A 24,051-nucleotide genomic window follows, 5' to 3' on the forward strand; every position below is an offset into this window, starting at 1 on the left:
TCTGTGGGCTCCAACCCAATGGAAATATGGCAAAGCATTTGCTCTTCTACTTGATTGGACCTTGTGCATGGTTTAGGGTATTCTTTATGGGTTTCCTTCATCAGTTGGTTCATTCATTCATCAAACACAGATTCTAAAAAGCCTGCCCCAGTGTCTGTAGCACCAGCACTTGGCATGGGGCTGGGCATGCCCCAAGCGCTCAGTCAGTGCTCTTGTGTCTGTTGGGCTGTTCTGGGTCCTTCTGTGCTCATCCTGGCGTAGCAGTAGCTTGGGTTCACAAAGGTGCTTCCTGCTGAAGGGAGGGCCTGGGAAGCCAGCAGAATCTCCAGGCCAGTCCAGCGAGAGGCTTGGCTCTATGCCGCTTGTCTAAGGCCTGGCCTAACTAATTTTGGAGATGCTGATCACGAGGTTGTTTTTTGGCTATGGCAACTCACAGAAATCATCTTTGAAGAGGTGAAATCTGTCAGTGGAAAGATAGTCCCACACCACAGTGCCCCGGAACTCTGAATTAGGGAGGGGTCTGTAAAGGCCTTTTTGAGATGCATCTTTGGCAAGGGGTCAGGAGAGCTAAGCTGTGGTCCTAGCCTTAGTCTGGCCAGGGTCAATAATATCTACCACTCATGCTGCTCTCTGAGGGGTACAAGGAATATTCAGTAACTTTAATGTAACTAACCCCAGTATACAAGAGGATGGAATGAGCCGGAGGAAGCTTAGTTGACAAACATTTATGAAGTACCTACTGTATGCCAGGAAACCCATAATGCTTCACTGCCCCCAGGATACTTTGAGATTCCTGTATTACACTTTATTTGAGACTTCTGAGTCAGTGTTCCATTTGATGGTCTCCCAACCACAGTGGGCAGAAGCTTTTCCAGAAATGATAGGAATGCTGTACTTTTATAAGAGAGCAATCATCTCCTGGGGCCTTTTTTTTACAGAAAACAAACCAACCAAACTAGCTGCATGTTCCACACCAGCCAAGGGCCAGGGGCCGGTGGTTTCATCTCTGGAGGCGTTTCTTCCCCCGGTGCAGATTGCCATCCACCTCTAACTTAGGAGGTGGATTCAGAGGGGTCATGGGACTTCCCTGGGGTCACGCAGTTTGACAGTGTCCAAGCTGGGATTCCGAGCCCACTGCCCTGGCTGGCTGACTGCTTCTCACACTGTCTGACTGTCAGGTTCTGGGTGTCCCCTTCCTCTTTCTTCCTGATGAGGTCTTTGTTTCCTAGGTCTTGCTTGCAACTGATCACAGATTGTCCCCGGGCCGTCCAGGAGGAGCTTGATCTCATTCGGGCCCTTGGTTACCTCGAAGAGTTTGGAGTAAAGAGCCTTCCTTTGCAAGGTGAGATTTCCTCTTCTTTGTCCTCTCAGGAGAAATTTCCTGATGGGCCCAGTTGGTTTACTTCTGGTCTATTAGCATTGTTCTTTAGTCACTCCATCACGCCTGACTCTCTGTGACCTCATTTGGGGTTTTCTTGGCAAAGACACCGGAGCGCTCTGCCATTTCCTCCTCCAGCTTATTTTACAGATGGAGAAACTGAGGCAAGCAGGGGTAAGTGACTTGCCTAGAGTCACCCAGCTAGTAAGTGTCTGAGGCTGGATTTGAGCTCAGGTCTTTCTGACTCCAGGCCTGGTGTTCTTATCTGCTACACCACCTAGCTGCCCTCCATTAGCATGGTGGGTCGTTTAAAAGAAACAAATGAAATATTCAGGCAGTTGTATCTCTGGGGCTTGAGCCCCATATCATTTGTAATGGTTTAAACGCTAATTAAAAAAGTATTTGTACTGTCAGAGGCAGCATGAGTTGTGGATAGAGAGCTAGCCTTAAAGCTGGGAAGACGTGGGTTCAAGTCCTACCACTGACACCCTCTGGCTCTGTGGCCCTGGGCAAGTCCCATTGCTTATCAGTGTCCCAGATTGCTTCCTGGGAGCAGGGTGGGTGCTGAGCTGCTTCAGAGGAGGGAACTTCCTCACTTGGGAATTCCCTGTACTAATGAAATCAGCAGTCCAGGCCCCACCCCAGGCCCTGGCCCTACTTGTACCGTTAGCCTAGTCTGTCAAACGTGTTTGGGGCAGTCAGGCTTTTAAGAAATCAAATGCTCATTTACCCCATGGAAGTTCATCCAACCTCCTCATGGCCAGTGGGAGTCCTGGGCCTTGTGACTTGATCTCAGCCATGGGAGGGTCTCCCATCCTCTGACAGACCCACAGCATGGCCCAGCATCCTGGCTTTGTCACTGACTCCTTGGGGCCCGTCCAGCTTGTAAAATGAGCAGCTTGACCTGCTGGACTTCTAAGGAGTGTTAGCACTAAGCCTGAGTCAGATCCAGAGTGTGTTTGAGGCCCCTGCCTGGGGACGAAGCTCAGTGAAGACCACCTGAAAGAAAAGGGGGTGGGAAGGCAGGCCCTCACTCCTGATCGGCTCCTGGCTGGACGGTGGATGGAGACCAAGGATGAAAACTGTCCAGAGGCGAGGGGCCCTGAGCACAGCTTCTCAAGTTGTGAGCCTGAACGATGTAACATCTGCTCAGTTCTGGATTCTCCTGCTGCCCGTTTTCTGTCTCAGAATGTGGAAGAAGGGAAGAAGAAGGATCTTTTTCATAGGATTTCACTGTGACGTGGCCTCTTCAACCAGACGTGGCCCAGCTGTTAATTCCCAGCAGGGTGACTTTTCTCCAAGCCACCTGACTGGGCAGCCTTTGCCTGAAGACCTCCAATGAGGGAGCTCCCGCTGTCCCTGGCAGCAGCCTGCTCTGCTCTGGGACAGCACTCGTTGGGAGGATGTTGTTAACATCCAGCCACAATAGTCCTCTGTGAATTGCACGCGTTGCCAGTCATTCTGCCTGGTGGGACCCAACAGAACCTTCTACTTCGCACAGGTTTCTTGTCTTCCCAAGGTCTTCTCTTGTCCAGGCCAAACTGGCCCAGTTCCTTCTCCTGATCCTTACATGATGTGGACCCAGGGCCCTTTACGGTCCTGAGTGCCCTCCTTTAGGAAACCTCCAGCTCACCAATGTTCTTTCCAGAATGGACTTCTCAGAACTGAATGTGATACTCTGGAACGCCTGCAGTGAGGGCAGGATCCAGCCAGATGGTTGTGCTTTTTCTCCCTGGAAGTCCTGCCTCTTTGGTGGCTGCTGCTTCACACTGCAGACTCCGATGGAGAGGCCATGTCACCTGAGCCCCCAGCTCTCCTAAAGACAGATGACTTTTTAAGCGCCATTGGTGCCAGACAGAGGATGCCCTACTGCTCCTTGGGGTGACGGGCCAGTGCATTACTGAGAAGGGGCTGATGTGCCCAGAGCAAGGCTTCCAGATGGTCATCGTGGCTGCTGTGGGGGGCCACCCATGAGCCAGGAGGCCATTTGGAAGGCTTGTGCTGGGAAAAGCAGTGAGCCTGGGGAGTTTCATAGAGATGGCAGCATTTGGGCCAGCCTTTGATGGATGGGTAGGATTCACAGCCTCAGGGAATTCAAGGTAGGACTGCCTTGGGGGCTGGCTGAGATTGTGGGGTGGGATGTGGGGTGATTGTAAGGATTTAGGAGTCATCTGGCTGGGGTTGAGCATCAGAAATGCCAATGAAAGCTTTGTGAGAGAGAGTTGCATTGTCAGGGTGTCCCATTGGGACAGTCGGGAACGCTGGGCCAGGGAGTTGGACACCATTATTTTATTCGAAGGATTTCATCAGTGAAATGATGTGGCCAGAGCTCTGGATCACTCCTTAGTGCCCAGCACTGCGCTATGCCCATACAAGTACAAGCCAAACCAAAGAGAGCCCCTGCCCGCTAGGAGCTTACGCTGTGATGGGGGAAGACAGCCTAGAACAGGGAAGGGGGAGGGAGCAGTTACCCTCATGGGGTTTTCCTGGAGAAGTCAAGAGGGAACAATTGGGAGCCAAGCTGTAAGAGGAGTGATGGAGTGAGCGTGACTGGCCTGGGGGTCCTGGGAGGAGCTCACCCATTGGGGAAGGGGGTCCGGGGCTGGAGGTCGCTTCCAAGGTGAGAAGGCTGCTTGGGCATGGAGGAGTCCAGACTCAGGAGAGGAGGGAAGGAGGTGAGGGAAGTCACTTGGCAGACATGGGAGGGATGCAGTGGGCATCCCATCCTGAACCAGCCTGGCTGTGGGACGTTAGGGAGGGTCCCCTCTGCAACTGAGTGGGGTCAGGGAGGGGAAGAGTCCAAGACTATGCTTCTGTCGGGCAGACCTGTGCCTCCACATGTTGCTCTTGAGGTACTAGGGGGATCAAAGCACATTTAAAGAAGAAAGAGATCTTAGAAAGCTGAGCTTCAGTTATCTGGAAAATTCACCTTTGGGGAATTGTTTTCTGTACCAGGAGAGGGCTGGCCCTGCTTGTATGTGCTCTGGCCCAGGCTTCCTCCACCGCCTAGGATTCTGTCACTCTGAGAACCAGGGGGCTACACGTTAACATCTGACAGTGACTGCCTGGGACCTCTCTGGGTGTGTCTGCCCTGGCCCCTGGAGGAGTTCTGACACCGTCAGCTTAGAGCCAGGGGTCCCTTCTCTCCATGGTCTTCCGTGTGCATGGCCATGCCCGGTCCTGGGAAGGCTCACCTTCATGGTGGGGCTCCTCAGTCCCCTTCCCACTTCTGCCCATTGCTGCGCGTTTGGAGCAGAGACCCGCCTCAGTCGTGGCTCCCCCTCACTGGTCTTAGCTGGCTGCCTCTCCGCTAGGTGGGATGGGGTCTGATCCTTCCTGCCCGGGGCAGTCGTTACCCAGCTGGGAAAGGGTTCCTGGCCTCTGCCCCTGACCTCGATGGCCCCTGGCCACGGTGGCCCCCTGCCACATTCTTTAAGAGTACACGGGTGGCTTTTGTCATAGTCCCAGCGCTGCTGCGTTTGAAGGTTCGTGCTACAAATATTGCCCCATTTGACCCTCACAAGGACCCTGGGAGGGCAGCACCATTAGTTCCATTTTACAGATGGGATACTGAGGCAGGCAGGGGTCACCCAGCTAGGGAATGTCCGAGGCCAGATTTGAACTCAGGTCTTCCTTGGTGCCCAGGTCTCTCATAAGCTGCCTCTCCCCTCTGCATCTGTCTTTGTGATTCTGTCTACAATGGGGCCTGATCTCATGGAGGTTTTGGCTGGGTGCTGGGTCAAGAAGATGTGAGTTCAGATTGTGCTGCAGACATTTACTAGCTCTGTGACCTTGGGCAAGACCCTCTAGCCCTCTTAACCTCAGTTTCTTCCCCTGGAAAATGGGCATAATAACGGAACCTCCAACTGTTAATCTGATCTGATCTTTACAAAATTATAACAAAATTGTTATAAAATGCTTAGCTTAGCATATGGTAGGCACTTAATAAATGCATGTTTCTTTTCTTGTTTGAACCCCAGTCCAGACCTAATTCTCACTGACTCTGGGCAGATTAGGACTCACCTCTGAGCCTCAGGGTCGTCAGCTGCAGAGTAGAAACTATGGCTGGGGGTAAAGCTCAGTGTTTAGAGAGGAGGCTTTTCTGGGCTGTCAGAAGCTGGTCAGAGCAGGGTGTGAGGCTTCTGCTTCCCCGCAGAGGAGGCTCCCGCTTGGAGGCTGAGTTGAGGGGAGCGGTTCTTTTATTTGGAAGCCCCCGAGTCTCCGTTGCCACCTCCGTGCTCATTCAGTCACCATCGTGTCCTGTTTGCCCAATGGCACCAGGAAGGCCCTGGGTGGCTGCTTCCTCCCAAAACTCAGATTCCCCGTCTGAGTATCCCAGGACATTCTCCACGTGGGAGTGGCTTCGTAAAGAAGCCCCACATCCGCACTGGTTTTGCCCAAACCCATACACTCTTTTACTCTGGTTCTTTCCTCTTTAATTTTTTAAAAAATTAGCTAGATTTAACTCAGACAGATTGATCTGCCAACCCAAATGCTCTGCAGCCCCCAAATGCTAATGAAGTTTGAAATTTTCAGCGAAGCCCTGATCTTTTTAGGTGGTCCATTAGTAACATTTTGAGTGGTGATAAGTGTTTGTAGACCAGCTGTGGAGTGTGATTGTCTGCGAATCGCACCAGCTGTTCTGTGGTGACACCAAGCACTTCTCCAGCGAGCTGAAGGGGCCGCAGCCGTGAGGATGCGCCGGCACTGGGGGCTCCCGTCATCCATCCCGAGGCTCCTGTAATCATACCTGCTGATGGAGGCAGCGCTGCCGTAAGGCTCCTCATGCTGCTCACGCCGTCACAGGGCTGGCGGCTTCACCGAGGACTGCCGGCCTTGGCGTTGCGAGCTCCTCAGTTAGCAGGCCACAGATTTCTTGTCTCTTTCCTTGATGATGTAAATGCTCCCTCCTTAATGGAGACGAAATGAGTTAACATTGACTGATCTAAGGAATGAGAAGAATCTTATGCAGAAGAGTTGGTTGTTCAGAAGGTACTGATGAAGCTCTTTCTGCATTCAGAGGGTTGTGTGTGCTAGTTTAGATATGTGTGTTAGACAAGAGTAGTTGTGTCAGCCTGGCAGGGGGGTAAGACACACACACACACACACACACACACACACACACAGCATCACTTTTATACAAAACAATAAGTTACAAGAGGCACCAAGTGTGCTAAGAATGTCTGTTGGGAAGGACTGTGCCCGTGGTCTACTGGGGGGGCATCAGAGAGACCCCCCTGAAGGCAGGGTGGAAATTGAACTTGGCTTCAGTGGAAGGGAAGTATTTGTAACAGGTGACATGTGGGCAGGTGGGTGTGCCTGTGGTGGGAATGTCTTTGAGGACTTCCTGGGAGGCCACCATTTTCCCCTTTCCTTTTCTTTCCCCTTGCGGCCTCTGTGTGTGGTCCTCACCATTCCTCCTGCTCACTTTGCCATGATGAGCCTTGTCTTCCTTGTCCTGACTGGCTTGGATCAGTAGCTTGCATCTCAGCTAGCATTTCTTAAGGCCCCATAATGCACAGAGAGCACGTCTGCTTGGGCCCACTGGGCAGATGCGGGAGTGACCGAGAAGCTCCTGGCCAGAGCCGGCCCGATGAGGACTGCAGCGTCTTGGGACGTAGGAGGCGGCTGGGTGGTGCAGCAGACTGTGTTGGTAAGCAAAATGGGCTCCTTAGCACTTAGTTCAACCAAGCACCCTTGAATAGTTTAGCTTTTGTTCCCTTTGAGTAATTCAGTGTATTTCATCGAGCCTTACTTGGTGCTAAGCCCCAGGCCCAAACCCCTATTAGGTGTAAAACCTTAGTGGGTGTGGATTGGCAACTAAGGTGGGGCCTAAGGTAGGGCTATCTCCAGGGAGGGCCTAGTTTACATGTCAGGGAGAGCAGAGGCTTTTAGACCATGTGGGTTTAAGTCGCCTCTTTGTGACGATTCTAGGTCACGTGGGTGAGTCGCATGTGTGACTCACCCTTGACCCTGAAAAAGATATTAAACCAGGGGTTGGCTGTCTCTTCTTTGGCGCTCTTACCCACAGCTGTGGTGGCACATGTGACTCTGGGCCAGCCCTTGTTCTGAGCTCCCGGGCTGAACCTGGATGTTGGTAGCTATGAATCTGTATTGGGTCTGTCTGTCGATGTTTGTACTTTGTAATTTGCTCTGAAGTTCAGGGTGCTGGCTTTTCCCCTTGAACTAAGTGAATGATATTTGTGTGCTGAATTAAAGTAAGCTTGTCAACCCCTTAACGTAGCTTTCCTCAGTTAAGCAGATCAAAAGAACCTGTGCTTTCGCAGCATGCTGGCAGCTTTCTGGGTGCTGGCTGTTGGTGGATCTTACACCCCCACAGCAGCTGCTAGCTGGATTGTTGAAACACAGACAGAGTCTGGGCCTGGAGTCAGGAAGACCCGAGTTCAAATCCAGCCTCAGACACCAGCCGTGAGACTCTGGGCATGTCCCTTCACTGCTTCCTGCCTCAGTTTCTTCAATTGTAAAATGAAGATCATACTAGCATCCACCTCCCAGGGCTCTGTTGAAGATCAGATGAGGGAATGTTTGTAAAGCAGCGCATCGTTGGCTCTACAAAAAATACTAGCTGTTATTATGATGACTCTGCCAGCAACTGCCGCTTGATTCTGGGTTGGGAACGCGCCACTTCCTGGGCTCCGGGCAAGGCCGCCGAGGCTCTGGCTGCCCTCCAGCTCTGAGGCTTGGGTGTCTGGGAGGGGTTCAAGGCTTTGTTCTGGACTCTGGAGGAGGCGCCAGGCTGGACACCCTCATGCGCTGCTAGGAGCCCCAGAAGCTTTGCTTGAGGGTGTTGGAGAGGGCTGAGTCAGGGGGCGCATGCTGGGAGAGCCTCTGCAGAAGGGGCCGTGGAAGGATGAGCGGCAATTCCTGTGCAGAATCGAGGTGGGGTCTCGGGGATGCGAGGAAATTCTCCATTCAGAGAATTAGTATTTGCCCCATTCTTCCTGGAGTCCACCAGGGACTGATCAGCTTTAATTGCCTTATCTTGGACAGCTGTGAGCTGACAGCCCTGTGTCCTGGGGGCACCCACAGGATGTGACCTCAGAAACCCTTCCTGGCTCTCCAGAGCAGGCCACTGAGCTCAGCGCCCTTATACATGTGGGGAAACGGAGGCCTGGAGAGCTGGTCATTGTCGGAGGCGGTCTTTGTTCTTCTGTGGTGCTTGGCTCTGCCCCTGCCTCACCGTCAAGGGAGCAGCAGTAACAGTACTTGCCCTGATCGGTGTTTCCAGGCGCAGACTGTGCTGGGCCCTCGGGCGTGGCAGCCCCCTCCCCGCCCCCTCTGCCCTGTCCTGCTCCTTGCGCCCCCTTTATAATAGCTACAACCTCTCCTTCTGCCTTCTCTCACAGTGCGTCTGTGCCCGGATCGCCTCAGCCTCATCAAGGAGTGCATTGCCCAGGCCCCGACCTGCTACAAGCAATCCGCCAAACTCCTGGGACTGGCCAACCTGCTCCAGGTAGCAGGTAAGTCTTGACATTGAACCCAGTGCAGGGTTCTCGGGGGACTTCAGGTGTCTGCCTGGGAGCAGGAAAGGTCTGGGGAGTGGGGAGAGGCATCCTGACAGACCCGTCCTTCGCCAGAGGGCCCTCCTACAGCAGACCTGGCACCCCTGGCTAACGCAGGTTCCGCAGCGGCAGTCAGGCCGCCAACTAAGGATTCTGGGAACAAGCCTCAGAGTGTTTTTCCGAAGGAGAGACAAGCATTTGTATTGGCATAATCCTAGAAAATACTGTTGACCCATTGTGAACGTGTCCTGGAGGTTTGGGGGCAGTGCTGGGTTCTGTCCAGGGCATGAGGCCAGGAGGCAGCAGTCCTGGGTTCCAGTCTTGCCTCTCCTACCCATGGCATGCCCTTTCTCTGGGCCCCAGGTCACTCCCCAGAAAATGATGGGCTGGGGGTTCTTTGTGGTCCCTTCTAGCTCTGACCTCCGCTGACCGCCCCCCTCCCCGCCCCCCACCCAACACATGCATGCATAATACAGACGCGCATAGACACACTCATTCATAGCAGATGCACTCGCGTGTGCATAGCACACTCCTGGGTCACACACAGACACACATACGTACACACATGTGCACGTACATTCTCCAAACACTGACTTTAGGGTCCTTCTTTGTTCCAGCCTTGGGGGCCGTCCCTCAGAGGTGGCAGTGTGATCTTGGTTGCTGTGTGTGGGAAGCCCTTCCCACAGGGAGACTACCACTCCTGGAAAAGGGCATCAGAGGGAGTCTGCCCTTTCTTCCCTTCCTCCCTTGCCTTATATCACCTTAGGCAGGTCCCTGAACTTCCAGGGGTTGGGCTGGAGGACCTCTGAGGTCATCTTTGAGCCTCTGGTCAGACACCTTGGGTGACTGGCAGCTGCTGCTGGTCAGTCGGTCAGTCGGTCAGTCCACATTGCTGAAGCTGCCCTAATCTCTGGGGGCATCAGTGGGAAGTAGACAATCCCTGCCATTGGGAAGCTCTCCATCTAATGGGAGAAGACCACACAGAGAACAGCTGCAAAGTGGGAGGAGGAGGAAGGTCCCTGGACCCAGCAGGGTGGTATCCAGCTGGGGCTGGGGGAGTGACGAGATGATGGCCTTGGGGCCCTCCTGCGGAGGCTCTGGGAGGGAGGGAACAGGGGGCCTTGAGTGGACACATGGGCTGGGGGGTCCTTCAGGACTCGTGGGCAAGATAGCGTCAAGCGGGGAGGGCCTCTGGTGACTTGCTGTGAGGAATGGCTCTGACCATGAGTGTTTTTGGTGCCAGGGACAGGAAGTCTGGCGTCTCTCCCTTTGTCTTTCCTGACTCTTCCCTCATGATCCAAGCCGAACACTGCTACATGTCTACCAGGGACCTCCTGGGGAAAGTGCTGGGGAGGTGGGAGGACATTTCAGGGGGTGTTTGGCATCATGGCCGATCAGCACTTTGGGCAGTGTGAGGAGAGCCCCGGACCCTCAGTGTGAGAAAGCTAGTGGTGCTGCTCCTTGCCCTTGCTGAGCTTCCTAGGCCACCTAGCGCTGCCCCAGGACTCTGCTTTCCTTCTCAGAGTTTGCTATTTTGGGGGCTCATCGGCTGAGCTTGCTTGACATTTTGTCTCTGTGTGGTGGGGTGTGAGCACCCCGAGATGCTTGTGGGACCAGGGCAGTGGCAAGACAGAGACCCAGAACTGGCCACCTTGGAGGGTTGTGTCCCACCTGGCCCAGCTGAGACCTTCCCTGGGCCTCCCCTCCCACTCCGCCAGGCCTTGGGCTTCCCCTCCCTGGCCTCCCCCTTCCTGCAGCCTCCCCTCCTGGGCTTCTCTTCCTGCCCTCCTCCCGTGGACCTCCCTCTCTTTCCCTCCCTCCCCCTTCTCGATTCCCTTCCCCCAGGGCCTCCCCTCCCCCAGGCCTCCCCTCCTGGGGCTTCTCTTCCTGCCCCCCCTCCCATGGACCTCCCTCCCCTTCCTGATTCCCCTCCCCCAGGGCCTCCCCTCCCTCAGGCCTCCCTTTTCCTTTGGGCCTCCTGCTATCTCCTTCATGGACCCAAGGGCCAGGGCATCTTTCCTAGCTTTGGGGGTGAGTGGAGGCACACAGCTGGCCACGTGTGGCCTCAGGGGTGAGTGGAGGCTCTCCATGCTCCCCTTGGATGTCTGGCCTTCACTGTTGCCTCTGCTCTGGGGCTCCGGCAAGCAAACTAATAAAAATCTCTTTGTGTTTACTTGTTCACACACTTGTAGCCTCTCAGAGAGACAGGTCATCCCCACGTACAACCAGTGGGAAGAAGTTAGAGGTTGTCAGGTATCATCTTTAATGACTTATCTGAGCTAGTCTCTTCAGTTCCTCATCTTGGTGAAAGCAAGCATTTTCTTCTAGCAGGACTTACAAAAACCCCAACCCTCTGAAAGCTACTCTGTTTTTTCCACAATGTTGCTCATGTAATAATCTCTGTACAATCTCGCCTTCTCGGGAAGGTCAGGTGAATTCGACTTTTATATGTTTTTTATTTTGAATTTTGAAATCAAGTGAAAATTAAATAGAAACAATCCTACCCACGCTCCATCTTCTTCTAAGAGACCAGAGCCTTGGCAGTGAAGGCCTGTCCTCCCGTGTAGACTGTGAAAGCCTGGGCAGACCTTTCTGAAGCAATTACATTGGAAGTAGGTTTTCTCCCCAGGGTGGTATTATGCGCAGTTAGAATTGAGAAAGGCTGCCTCCGTTTGCTCCATAAGACTTATTGTGACCAAAAAAATGAGTGTATATTTATCTAGTAATAAAAATAAGTGTAGGACTGGACAATTTGGTATCACTTTTTTGGGGAGGTTTTTTAGAAAAGGGTAGACAAACATGTGTCTGGGATGTTTTAAGCACTGACCTCCTTGGAAGCCAAGGGCTGGTGTAGATGTCCTCTCAAGGCCCTTTAGGGTGGATGTGCTGGGGTTGTTCTCTTTTAAGAGGACACTGCATTCAAGCACCTATGAGGATCATTTAGCTTGGGGTGTGTGTGTGTGTGTGTGTGTGTGTGTGTGTGTGTGTGTGTGAGAGAGAGAGAGAGAGAGAGAGAGAGAGAGAGAGAGAGACCTTTAGGATTGCATCTGGGGGCATATTGAGCAGGGATATGATGGGTTCTGAGCTGAGCTTTAGGACTGTCATGTTGGCCCCTTGTGTGCAGAGTACTGGTCAGTCTGGAGGCGAGGTGGGTGAGGGCCATTGTTTGGGCTCACCAAAGTGGCTTGTGTATGAAAGTGGAACCTGATGCTGGATTATATGAGTTCCATGGGATTTTCAGATTGATCAGAACCAACAAATGATTGAGCCCACCCTCAATGGTCTCCCGTGAGGATTTGGGGTGGGGGGGCAGGTAGATTAGATGATGGGCCCAAAGAGACACCGCAGGTTAATCTCTCAAGAATATTTGTAGTCCTTACTTCAGACACAGTGGGTGCTTGGTAAATGCTTACTGATGGGACTTCTAGCCTATGAGATAGCCAGCGGAATTTGGCCATAACAGATAACAGTGTAGACAATATCAGTATCTGCTTAGGAAGTCATAGGAGGCAGCTGGGGCATTCCTGGTGCGATGCCTCACTGCCCATCTGGCTGCACTGCCCCCAGGAACCTGGAAGTTCACTTCTAGCCAGAATTCCCTGCCTCCGGGGCTTCTCCTATGGAACCTTTGCTTAAGGAGGGTGCCCAGGAATCATGCTCCTGTGCTCACACCTCCCCTGCAGCTCCCCTTTCCAGCCTCCTTTTGTATATGTTCTTGTCCTGTTAGATTATAAGCTCCTTGAGGGCAGGGTCCTTCCTCCCTCCCGCCCTCCTTCCCTCCCTCCCTTCCTCCCTCCCTTTCTTCCTTCCTTTCTTCCTTCCTTCTTTCCTCCCTTCCTCCCTTCCATCCTGTACATTGCCTGATACACAGTACTTAATAATGAGTCCTGGAACAGAACACTGGTCACAGAATCTTGGTCCCATTACTGCCAAGCTGTGACTTTGGCTGAGTCCCTTAAGTTCATGAGGCTTCCACTTGCTTGTTGGTAGAATGAGCACCCAGACTCCCAGGTCTTGCACTCCTGTGGCAGTCAGCTGCTGAAGCCATTGGGATCCCTTCTCAGAAAAATGCTTTAAATGCACATAATGAAGCGCCCAGAATTACCGAGGAAACCAACTATATTGAACTACACATACATAATGAATACTTAAATAAGACAAGTTCCTAGACCAAGGCCAAGAACTTCTGCTCTAAATTAGATTAGATAAAGCCTTTATTAATAGCCTCCTAAGTGCTGGGCACTGTGTGAAGGGCTAAGAATACAAATAGAAGCAAAAAGAAAGTGTCTCTCCTCAGGGAGCTTACTGTCCAGCCAGGGAGAGGGGCCTTAGCAGGGTGGGTCTGGTACTTGCTCCGATGGAGGTTCTGGGCAGGAACAAGGGGAGCTGTAATTCCTTCTCTGATTCTCATCCAGTTTGATTAAAGAAAGCTTTGAATATGAACATGAATGAAGTCATGAATTTTTATTCATTATTTCTAGTATCTAACCTGTACTTAGCAGCAGTGTGGGACCAAGGGCAGGGGCCAGAAAAACAAAGAAGCTGCTGTCCTCAGTACTTGCCCTCAAGGGTTTGACATTCGAATGGGAGGTCTGGTCTGGGAAGTCTCAGGATGAGGGGATGGGGTAGGGAAGGCCGTCCATGGGCAAAGACTGGGCACTGGGGAGCCCTGGGGGAGACTAGCCCCCTGGCTCTCTGGGGACTTTCTGTGCAGGACCACGATGTTGGAGAGCTGGGGTTTCTGTGAAATGCTCTGCACATTGGGATAAGTGCAAGAGTTAAATGGTCTCATGAGGCAGAAATTGTGACTTAAGAACAATATGTATTTTTTTTAACTTGGTAAAAGCTGGTAAAGACACGTTAATTGCATTCCCCTTTACATATGAGGCGGTAATACTGACTTTGCTTTTTACGTCGTTGAACATATCACTATAGAAATGGTTTTATTAATCCACAATGGGGAGAAAAAAATGAAGACTTACCAAATACAGAGGGCCTTTATTTGTGCTGTCCGCGATTAATGAATGTTAATTTGCAAGAACATATTTATTATAAAAGACATATCATCCATTGTGTATTGCTGGGCCTATTTTTTCTGTAATTAGCCTCTTGAAAGAAACCATTTAAAAATTTAATTTGATAATTGCATTATATTATATTTTGCAGTGTTCTCGTGATGATACTTAGAAGAGTCATCACATGAAATATATTTTATAGTTGTTTAAAATCTCTTTCTGGAGTCACTTTGCCTCCTCCGCCAAGCTCCTCTCTCACGACTCTCAGTGGGCTGGGTCTCCAGGGAAGAGATCACCAACCCCCCAGGGCCTGTTCATTCCATTAGCTTGTTTATCCATCCTACAAATGTCTTCAGCCCCTGACTTCTGCAACGCCTTAACTTAAACCCTCTTGGCCTTCTCTGAACTTGATGGACACTAGACCCTGCTTCTCTGGTACTCACAGTCTGGCCTTGGGGCACGAGTGGGATCCTTTGGGCCCCTGCCAAGGGTTTGCATCTGGGGCTGATGGATAGGCTCCCTTCCTTCTGCCCCTGCTCAGACACACAATTGATCTCCCTTTGTTTTGGTGCATCCCATTATTCTGAAAACCATGTTACTGAGAATTGACTTGCGCTAATTTTATTGATTTTTAATTGATTTGCACTAATCACAGCAAGTACTGCCTTCTGTTTCCAGGTGAGGACCATGAAGAAAGGAAGGGACAGGTCTTGGTGCTTTTGGTCCAACAAGCTCTTCATTTCCAGGACTACAAAGCTGCCAGCATGCACTGTCAGGAGCTGATGGCAACAGGTAACGCAGACAAGCCCTGTGATGGCTTGGCCCTGGGCCCTGACCCATTGTGAACGACTGAGCGGGAAAGGTCTGGCCTCAAACCACGTAGCCACAGTACTTGGTCAGCCCCATAGGTCAGTCCCATACCATGTTTGGAGCTAAGGAGACATCCTCCTTTGACGCCCCTCACTGGCCTGTGCCGATGGGTCAGACAGGCTGGTCTCTGGTGTCATGCTGGTCACTGGGGCAGTTTTCACTAGGTAGGCTTGGATTGGTTTTCTTCCATGTCGTGTTAAAACCATATTCTTGATTTCATGAGTCATTTTGTATTAAATCATTTGTCCTCATTGTATGGATTTGTTGTAAAATTTGCATGATTGAGTTCCCCTTCCTGTAAACACCTGCTAAACTTGCATTTCCTTTTTGTTGATCTTTCTGTCAGAAATAGAACATTCATACTCGGCAGTTCAGAGTATATACTTCCCAAATGTCAGACATTCCAAATTGAACCTGAGAATCTGGTGTCTGTGGAGGCTGGGAGAGAGTCTGGGGCCATGGCTTCTGCCCTGGGGAAACTTGATGGCAACTACCTTGTAGCTTGGAGTCCAGGAGGGAGGCCTCCCCCTGGCTTGGTGACTAGGCACCCCCTCACAGAATTACGCCGTTGTTGTGTCTGCCTCGGTCGCTGACAAGGCCTCTTGTGCCACATCCCGCCTCCTGTTTGAGAGGCATCCCATTGGAAGGCATCTTTTAATTAGCCACCACTGAATCACAGATAGTTCTTGCTTTCTGGGGAAAAGAGCTGTTGGTTTTGGACCATGATGCTTTATCTTCAGCTCCATATAATTGTCCTTCTTATTTGAGTGGTTTATTTACATAGTTAGGGGAAAAAGGATTGTGGCAGAAACTTCAGTCCTTGGTGTCCAAGCTGTCCTGTTAGTCTTTAGATTTCCCCAACTCTGTCTTTTAGTGATTGGGCCTTTAGATGGAGACCGAGCAGGGGAATGTAGGCTGACCCTGGACCTGGTATCAGAAGAGGCGCGGCCTCAGCGCCTTACTAGTTAATAATACTAGTAATGGTGATGATATTAATGCTAACGCTAATAACAAGAGCGATTCTGACAATAACCACAGTAATGATCATAGCGGTAGTGACGATGATCACGGCGATAATTATAACAACAGTAATGATGATGCCGTCCCTTCTGGCCCTGGGGCCCAGCGGGGCTTTTCAGGGACTGCTGTTCTGTCCAGTTCCACCGCTCCTTGGAGCAGCCTCAAGCTGCTTGGGTGCTGTGGCGTCCCGGTCAGATGGGCCTTTCTGCCTCCTTAAGGTTGCTCAGGCTTGCCCTGGGATGGTGTGGCCAGTGAGAATGTTGCTCCTTGCCTCTGATGAGAACTCCCAGAATCCTCCTTTCTTGTGCTTTCCTCTTGCAGGCTACTCTCCAAGCTGGGATGTCTGTAGCCAGCTGGGACAGTGTGAAAGCTTCCAGGACTTGGCTGCTCGCCAGGAGCTCATGGCTTTTGCCCTGACACATTGTCCTCCCAGTTCCATCGAGTGTCTTCTGGCAGCAAGCAGTTCTCTCCAGACAGAAGTAAGTCTCAGACAGGGAAAGGCCTAAATGTGTCATAAATTCATTTTATCAGACATTTGTTAGATACTTATGTTTGGGATAGTCATTAGAAATGAACATCTGTTAGGTACCTAATACGTATGTTCATCTCCTGTCAATCAGTAAACATGTTTTCAGCACTCACTATGTATCGGGCACTGTGCTAAGCACTAGGGATACAAAAAGAGGTAAAAAGACAGTACCTGTCCTCAAGGAGTTTACAGACAACAAGCAAATATGTACAAACAAGCTAGATGCGGGATAAATTGGAAATAATCAGGAAAGAAGGTGATAGAATTAAGGGGGGATTGGGAAAGGCTTCTGTAGAAGGTGGGATTCTTGGTGGGACTTAAGGCGAGGAAGCCACTTAGTGGAGATGAGGAAGGAGAGCGTTCTAGCCATGGAACCAGAGAAGCCAGAGGAAACACCCAGAGCCAGGAGAAGGAGGCTCTTGTTGGTACAACAGCGAGGAGATCAGGGTCACTGGACTGAAGAATACATGTGGGGGAGTGAGGCATAAGAAACCTGGAAAGGGAGCACAGTGATGGGTTTGAAGGTCTTTGAAGGCCAAACAGAGCATTTTGTATTTGATCCTGGAGGCAATCAGGAGCCACTGGAGTTTATTGAGCAGGGGGTGACATGATCGGACCTGTGCTTTAGGAAAGTCACTTTGGTGATTGAATGAGCATGGACTAGGCTGGGGAGAGACTTGAGGCAGGCAGACTCCCCAGCAGCTGTTGCAATGAGGACTTGCATGAGGAGAGAAGGGCAGATGTTGCAGTGGGGAAACCAATGGTAGATTCTGCAGAGGTGAAATGGACTAGAGATGCAGCAGAGGTGGAAGTGACCAGAGATGCAGCGGAGGTGGAACCCACCAGAGGTGCTGCAGAGGTGGAACCAACCAGAGATGCTGTGGAGGTGGAATTGACCAGAGATATGGCAGAGATGAAATTGACAGGCCTTAGCACCATATTGGATTGGGGTGGAGTGGGGTGGGGTTATGTGTGAGAGAGTGAGGCGTCCAGGATGATTCCTTAGTTGGGAGTGTGAGGGTCTGGGAGGAGGTGTTGCCCTTGACAGTTACAGGGAAAGCAGGAAGAGAGGAGGGTGAGTTCAGTTTGGGACATTTTGAGTTCCAGATGTCTACTGGATATCCAGTTTGAGACATCCAATAGGCACTTAGAGATTTGAGACTGGAAGTCAGCTGAGGATTTGGGCCAGAATAGGTCGATTTGAGAATCATATGCATTGAGATGGGAATTAAATCCATGAGAGCTGATGAGATCACCCAGTGAAGTAGTCTAGAGGGAGAAGAGAGCTCAGGACAGACCCCTGAGGGACACCCCTGGTTAGAGGGCATGATCTGGAGGAGGATTCAACAAAAGAGACTGAGAAGGAGCGGTCATAGAGGGAGGAGGAGAACCAGGAGAGGCTAGGGTAGGTGTGTCTGAAAATCTTAGCTAGAAGAGTGTCCAGGAGAAGAGGCATCATTTCAATTTGTAGATGAGCTAGTTAAGAAACAAGTGTCACTTGTTAAAAAATGGGAATAAGAAATCTGGGGAGTGGGGAGGAGTGTGTGCACAGACTTTTGGTGATCTGAACTGTTAGACATCAAGAATGATGGGAGAGATCAAGAAAAGTCTGCCAGTTGCTCAGATTTTATTCAGCACCTCCTGGGGGACATGGATTGTCCTGACTGCTGACCATACAAAGAGAAATACTTGGTCCCTCACACCTTTTACATGTTGTGTGGAAAAAAAAGTTGGGAAATTGAAAAACTTGACCTGACGAAACAAAATCCCAGTCAGTGTCATGGAGTGCCAAAGGCCTCTTGCTTCAGTTCCACAGTGCCTTTCATAAGCCATATCCAGGTCAGGATTTTCAGTTACTCCATAAAGAGACCTCCATATTCCTAGAAAACGTGGGTAAGGGCTTGAAGGAAACACGGGAGGAAATTGAGGACCACTTTAAGGAGAGAGCAGCTGTTTTCACCCAAAGTTGAGATTCATTCTGCTTATTACAATCCAAATTGGGAGGAGAGTTGAAACTTCCAGAGCCAACGCAGACCATCCTCTGGTCTCCTTTCAGATTCTTTATCAGAGAGTGAATTTCCAGATGTATCCATCAGAAGGAGGAGAAAATCCCAATGTTTCCATCTTACCAGCACAGTGTCTTAACAAGGGGCCTCTGGAGGTAAGCTGTGAAGCCAGGGCTAAAAGGGGAAGGGGAAGGGAGGGAATAAGCTTTTTATTAAGCACCTGTTGTTGTTCAGTGTTTCAGTCTGTTCAATTCTTTGTGACCCCATTTGGCAGAGATACTGGAGTGCTTTGCCATTTCCTTCTCCAGCTCATTTTACAGATGAGAAAACTGAGGCAAACAGGGTTAAGTGATTTTCCCCAGGGCTAGTATGTGTATGAGGCTGGATTTAAACTTGTGAAGTTGAGTTTTCCTGCCCTGTTCATTGTTCCACCTATCATACTATGTGTCAAGCACTGTGTGGAGTGCTTACAAATACCATCTCATTCAGAGTTCACAACTGCTCTGGGAGGCAGATGCTCCTGTATCCCCTGTTTTTATGGGTAGGCAAACTCTTCCTCGGGTACAGACTGTAGCATGAGTCATGTAGTAGACTTTTGCAAATGGAAATCTCACTCCAGGCCTCCCTTGGCTGGTTGGGTCTCCAATGCATGGGATTCTTGTTTGCTAATCACATGGAGACAACCCTGGACTGGTGAGGGAGACCCAGTGAGGAGGGAGGTTGGCACCCACATAATGTTCTTTGGGAGGCCCTGATGGCATTGGGCAGGCGATGCCATAGACTGGTGGCTTCTGAATCCTAGGGATGAATGGAAATGCTTATGTGATGCAGGAGACATCTTAGCTAGCTACATCCTGCTCCAGCCAGACATTGTGTACCTGGAGAGATATTCAGGGGCTAATTGACCACATTATAGTGAGATTTCTTGTAAAATGTCTTTAAATGGCAAGCTTCTGGAATGTGTGTAAGGGACATGCTCTGGGCTTCCATTTTCTTTTCTGTGAAAAGGAGGGGATGAGGGCCCTCTTGCCTTTTTCTGCCTTGATGTAAGTGTGTATATTGCTAAGTTCTCTCATAACTATTCAGGGGAACATCTAGAGCTCCCAGGGAACTCATCTAATATCTTATGTCTTGTAGCATGGGCTAATTTTGACTGCATCATTAATAATTGTTGAGATTCATAACTTTTTCATTTATAAGCATTTATTAAATGGTTCCTACATGGCAGGCACTAGGCTAGACATGGGGCTACAAAGTCCCCAGCCAAATGGCCTTGCCCTCAAGGGGTTTACATTTTACTGGAGGGAAGAACCATTTATACATAGAAGTAAGTGTGGAATATATACAAAGTTAAAAATAATACTTTTTGGGGGGTATCTGCAGGATCACATAGGAGGTTATTGGTTGGGTTGGGCCTTGAAGGTATTTTGAGATTCTGTGAGGCTTTGGTGAGGAGGGAGCATATTCCCCCTTTAGCATGGAGACCAGCCTGAGCAAAGGCCTGGGAACAAGAGATGGAATGTCTTGAGATGAAGGCAGTGCCTGGGCCAGTATGGGGGTGGGGTGGGATAGGTGATATGTGGAGAGGAATGTGTGAAACATTCCTATAATGGTACACCTACGGGCATTCGGAATTGGAATTGAAAGGTGCCAGGCTAAGAACTAGAAGTACAAAGAAAGGCAAAAGATAGTCCCTGGCCTCAAGGAGCTCATAATCTAATGCATAGGTTCCTAAAGTGGGTGGTGCCATCCCCCGGCACCGCCCCCTCCCTAACCCCTGCCCCGAGGTGGGGGGTGGAGCATGGGCAATTGAATGAACCCTGGGAGTGATAGTAGCCTCAGGCCTCAGGTGCAGTTGGGGGGTGTTGAATATAAACAAGGGGGTGGTGGAAACATAAGGAAAGAAGAGAAAATAACATTTTGAAAAACCATTGGAACATGTTTCATCTGTTGTGTAACAGAGTTAAAGTCGCAGTCATTGCATTATTTTCCAAATAAATCCGCATAATGCAAATTATAACCCATCAGTGGTCAAGTCCATTGACAGGCCTTAACAAGCAAGTGTGGGAAGGTGAGCTTGTCACACGTTGCTGGGAAGTCCAGCATGCATCGGCAGGAATATGTGCTTATGTGTGTGTAATGACTTGTTTACAATACAGTACTATATGGTGCAATATTGTGTCATCAAAATTTCAATGCAGGAAAAGCCTCACAGACTTACAATAAATTGTTAAATTTAAGAGTCATAATTTTTTAAAAAAGAAATTTTATATTATTTTGAAAAGATGCAAATTAAAAAAATTAAAGGGTTAAAGAATGTAGATTTCCAGGGAGGCGCTGAGTAATCTTTTTTTTTTTTTGAAAAGGGGGTGGTAGGCCAAATAAGTTTGGGAACCTCTGGCCTAATGGAAGAGAACATGCAAATAACTGTACAAATAAACTGGACGAATAGGGAATAATCAAGAAGGGGAAGGCACAGGAATTAGGAGGGGTTGGGGCATGCTTCCAGTGGAAGGTGGTATTTTAGTTGGGGCTTAGAGGAAGCCAGGGAGCTCAGAAGGTTGAAATGAGGCGAGTGAACATTCTGGGTATGGGGGAACTGCCAGAGAGAGGGGCCCAGAGCTTAGAGATGGAGGGCCCTGTTTGTGGAGCAGCTGGGAGGTGGGGGCGATGCCCTCTTCTATACCATCTTCCGGTTTTTTTTTTAAATATAAAATTTTTATGTCATTTGTATTTCCCCCTGCATTCCTTCCCCCCTTCTCCTCCTAGTATGAAGGAGAGAAGAGAGAAAAGTTCAACAAAACCAGTCAATTCCTTTCTTCAGTGGGATGGTCCTATCTATTGAGATTCCTTGGTGGAGTCATGGAGTCCCAGGGGGTTTGCTAAATGCCAAAGATATCTGAGTCCGTTCTTTCTGGGGGTGCTTGTCAGTAGCTAGGGGTTTCTCAGGGGTTCCTAATTTTCCTTGTATTACACTATGAGATCTCTGGGCTCCCACCAGACCCCCAGGGGCTTTGATTTCTGACTCCACTCAGATCCCACTGTGCATGACATTATGCAGCATTAAAGTGAATCAGTGAGTGAGTGAATGAGAGAAGCATTTATTAAGCACTTGTTGTGTGCCAGGAACTGTGCAGGATTCCACCTTGAAAAAGGCTAGATTGCCCCTGTCCTCAGGGCGTTTGTATTTTAAAGGTCGATGCCCTCAGGGTGTTTATATTTTAAAAGTAAAGTTAGGGTGTTTACATTTAAAAAATCCTTGCCCTCAGGGTGTTTACATTTTTAAAGTCCTTGCCCTCAGGGTATTTGCATTTTAAAGGTCCCTACCCTCAGGGTGTTTACATTTTTAAAAGTCTCTGCCCTCAAGGTGTTTATATTTTTTAAATTCCTGCCCTCAAAGTGTTTACATGTTTTGTAAAAAAAAAAAGTGTTTACATTTTTGGGAGGAGCTAGTCATTGGGGGTGGGGTGGGGCTGGTGAGACATTAAGGGGACAGGTCCAGGTAGCCTGGCTGTATTGGTAATTAGGGTGGGACTTTTTTTTTTTTTTTTAACTGTTTTTTCTTTTGGAGCATTTGGGTAATCAAGTGCCTTTGATGAGTCTGGCCTTTGTTTCTTTGATTAAATCAGGAATCTTTGAAGACCTGCTTACCTCAAAGGAAAGCCTAGTTCACATAGGTTTGAGTCACATGGTTGTGATGCCCTTTGACCTTGAACAGGGTATGTAAACTCAGAGGTTATCGTTTTGCTTGGGGCTCTCACTCACTGGAAGAGCGTCGAATGATTTGACCAGACAAGATTCTGGGTAGCCACTGAAAACTCAGATGTTGGTGCCTCTCTCTCTGGTAACTATGTAATTTTTTGGTCAGACAAGTAGAGGCCTGTGTGTCGATACCTGTGTGTATTTGCTCTCTTTATATAATGTATACTTGTAATTTCTGTTTGTATTCTCTCTCAAGTTCAGGATGCTGGCTTTCCCCCCTGAGCTAAGTGAATGATATATGTATGTTTAATTAAAGTGAGATTGATAACCCCTTAAAGTTGCCTTCCTTAGAAAAGCAGGTCAAAGAACCTGTGCTAGCAGCCTTCCTGTGTGCTCTTGTTGTTGGTCATTCACCCCCATAACAGCCGCTAGCAACATTGCTGTTACACTGGCTCAAACTCACCTTCTGAGCTCGGGGCCCAGTGGCAGAGTCTGATTGTCATGGACGAGCTGAGGAGGGTGGTGGAAGTCCAGGGAGCGTGCCGTGGGAATGGCCAGGGAGGTGGCCCATTGTCCTAAGATCTGGTGTCATTTTAATGTGTGTGTGGGAGACACCTTGTTTACTAAGAGCTTTGTAGTAATCATTGACATTTCTGTAGCATTTTTTAAAGCTCCCAAAGGACTTTACCTATGCTAATTGCTTGACCCTCAGAAATCTGTAGATTATATACCAAAGATGTGATTATTTCCTTTTTATAGATGAGAAAACCAAGGCTCACAGAGTGTAAGTGACCTCCTCAGGGCCCTAGGACTAACAAATGCTCCAGGAAGCTTTAGAACCCAGGCCTGGCATAGCTGTGCATCCAACACTTTCCACTTGACCAGGCTGCCTATCAGGAACATTTTGTTCTTTTTTGCTAAATGTTTTATAAAAACTCAAAGATAAAAGGCATAGGAGCATGTTACGTTATCGATATCTTATGTCTTTGAGAATCTGACTGGATTTTGAAAATGATCTACGAAGTTCTTCCTCCCCTTGTGTTTTCATCAGGGCTGCCCTTTGTGTGTACATAGACCATTTCCACAAAGGTCACTAGAGATGAGAAAGTGGGCATGTGAGTCATTGTTAGCGCTGTCTTCTTAGTTGTTTGTTTGTTTGTGGTAAAATCACCATCACCGAGAAACCTGCTTCAGGAGACAGATTCTGGCTCTGCTGACCAAGACGAGACCCTTGGACAGCCAGGGGCAGGAAGAGTCAGACACAGGCACATTCGGAGGCCGTTGTAGAAGAGGAGGGTGGTAGGTGGGGAGCCAGCAGGAGCACAGTGTGAGATATACCTAAGTCCTCGATCCCCAGAGCGTCCATGGGGGAGTCAGAAGAAGAACCAAGCCCGGTGAAGACAGGAGGCAGAGTCTGTGCCCTTAGTCTTGATGGCAGTGCTGGAGGAGCTTCAGACTAGACAGCTCTGCTTCTCAGCAGCCCCTCATGGCAGGAGTGCATAAGAGGAAGTCCACTTTACATTGTGCTAGGGGGTGAGCTCCAAATTTGTCATCTAAGGACTCGAGTTCAAATCATAGCTCTACCTGTGATCAAGTGTGAGACATTGACAAGCATCACTCCCCTGCAGCCATTATTGAGGGGAGCAGTCATTGTGGAGAGAGAGCCCACTTTTCCTCATCACCATCTGGGAGCCCTGGGTGTGGCAGAACCACCGGGGAGCAGCTCCTGTGGAAAAGAGGCCAGCCATCAAACCACTGCACAGGGCAGGCAAACCATGCTAGCACCCTGTACTTCGGCCCTGTGAGCCACAAACAAGAGGCAACATGGGCCAGGCAGGTCAGACCACTGCTGCCCGCTTGACCACCAACCCCTCTCAGACTCTGAGCACCAGGGCCTTAGGAAGGGCTGTCAGCCATCATGCTGGGAAACAGCCCCTGTGCACATGCTGCCTGGGGACTGACGGTACTGCAGGGGCTGCCATCGAAGCCACCGAGGCCCAGCCAGGAA

General features: G+C 49.8%; 1 protein-coding gene across 1 annotated transcript in view; it reads left to right on the top strand.

Moving 5' to 3' along the window:
• Nucleotides 1–24,051, top strand: part of NBAS (NBAS subunit of NRZ tethering complex) — a 271,212-nt gene that overhangs the window by 115,531 nt on the left and 131,630 nt on the right. The window contains exons 31-35 of the mRNA XM_036750476.1: nt 1,230–1,342; nt 8,746–8,859; nt 14,595–14,708; nt 16,128–16,285; nt 18,392–18,496. Of these exons, the coding sequence (XP_036606371.1) occupies nt 1,230–1,342; nt 8,746–8,859; nt 14,595–14,708; nt 16,128–16,285; nt 18,392–18,496 (604 nt within the window). The remainder of the gene's footprint in view (nt 1–1,229; nt 1,343–8,745; nt 8,860–14,594; nt 14,709–16,127; nt 16,286–18,391; nt 18,497–24,051) is intronic.

The sequence above is a fragment of the Trichosurus vulpecula genome, chromosome 3 (assembly GCF_011100635.1).
Source record: "Trichosurus vulpecula isolate mTriVul1 chromosome 3, mTriVul1.pri, whole genome shotgun sequence".
NCBI classification, from domain to species: Eukaryota; Metazoa; Chordata; class Mammalia; order Diprotodontia; family Phalangeridae; genus Trichosurus; species Trichosurus vulpecula.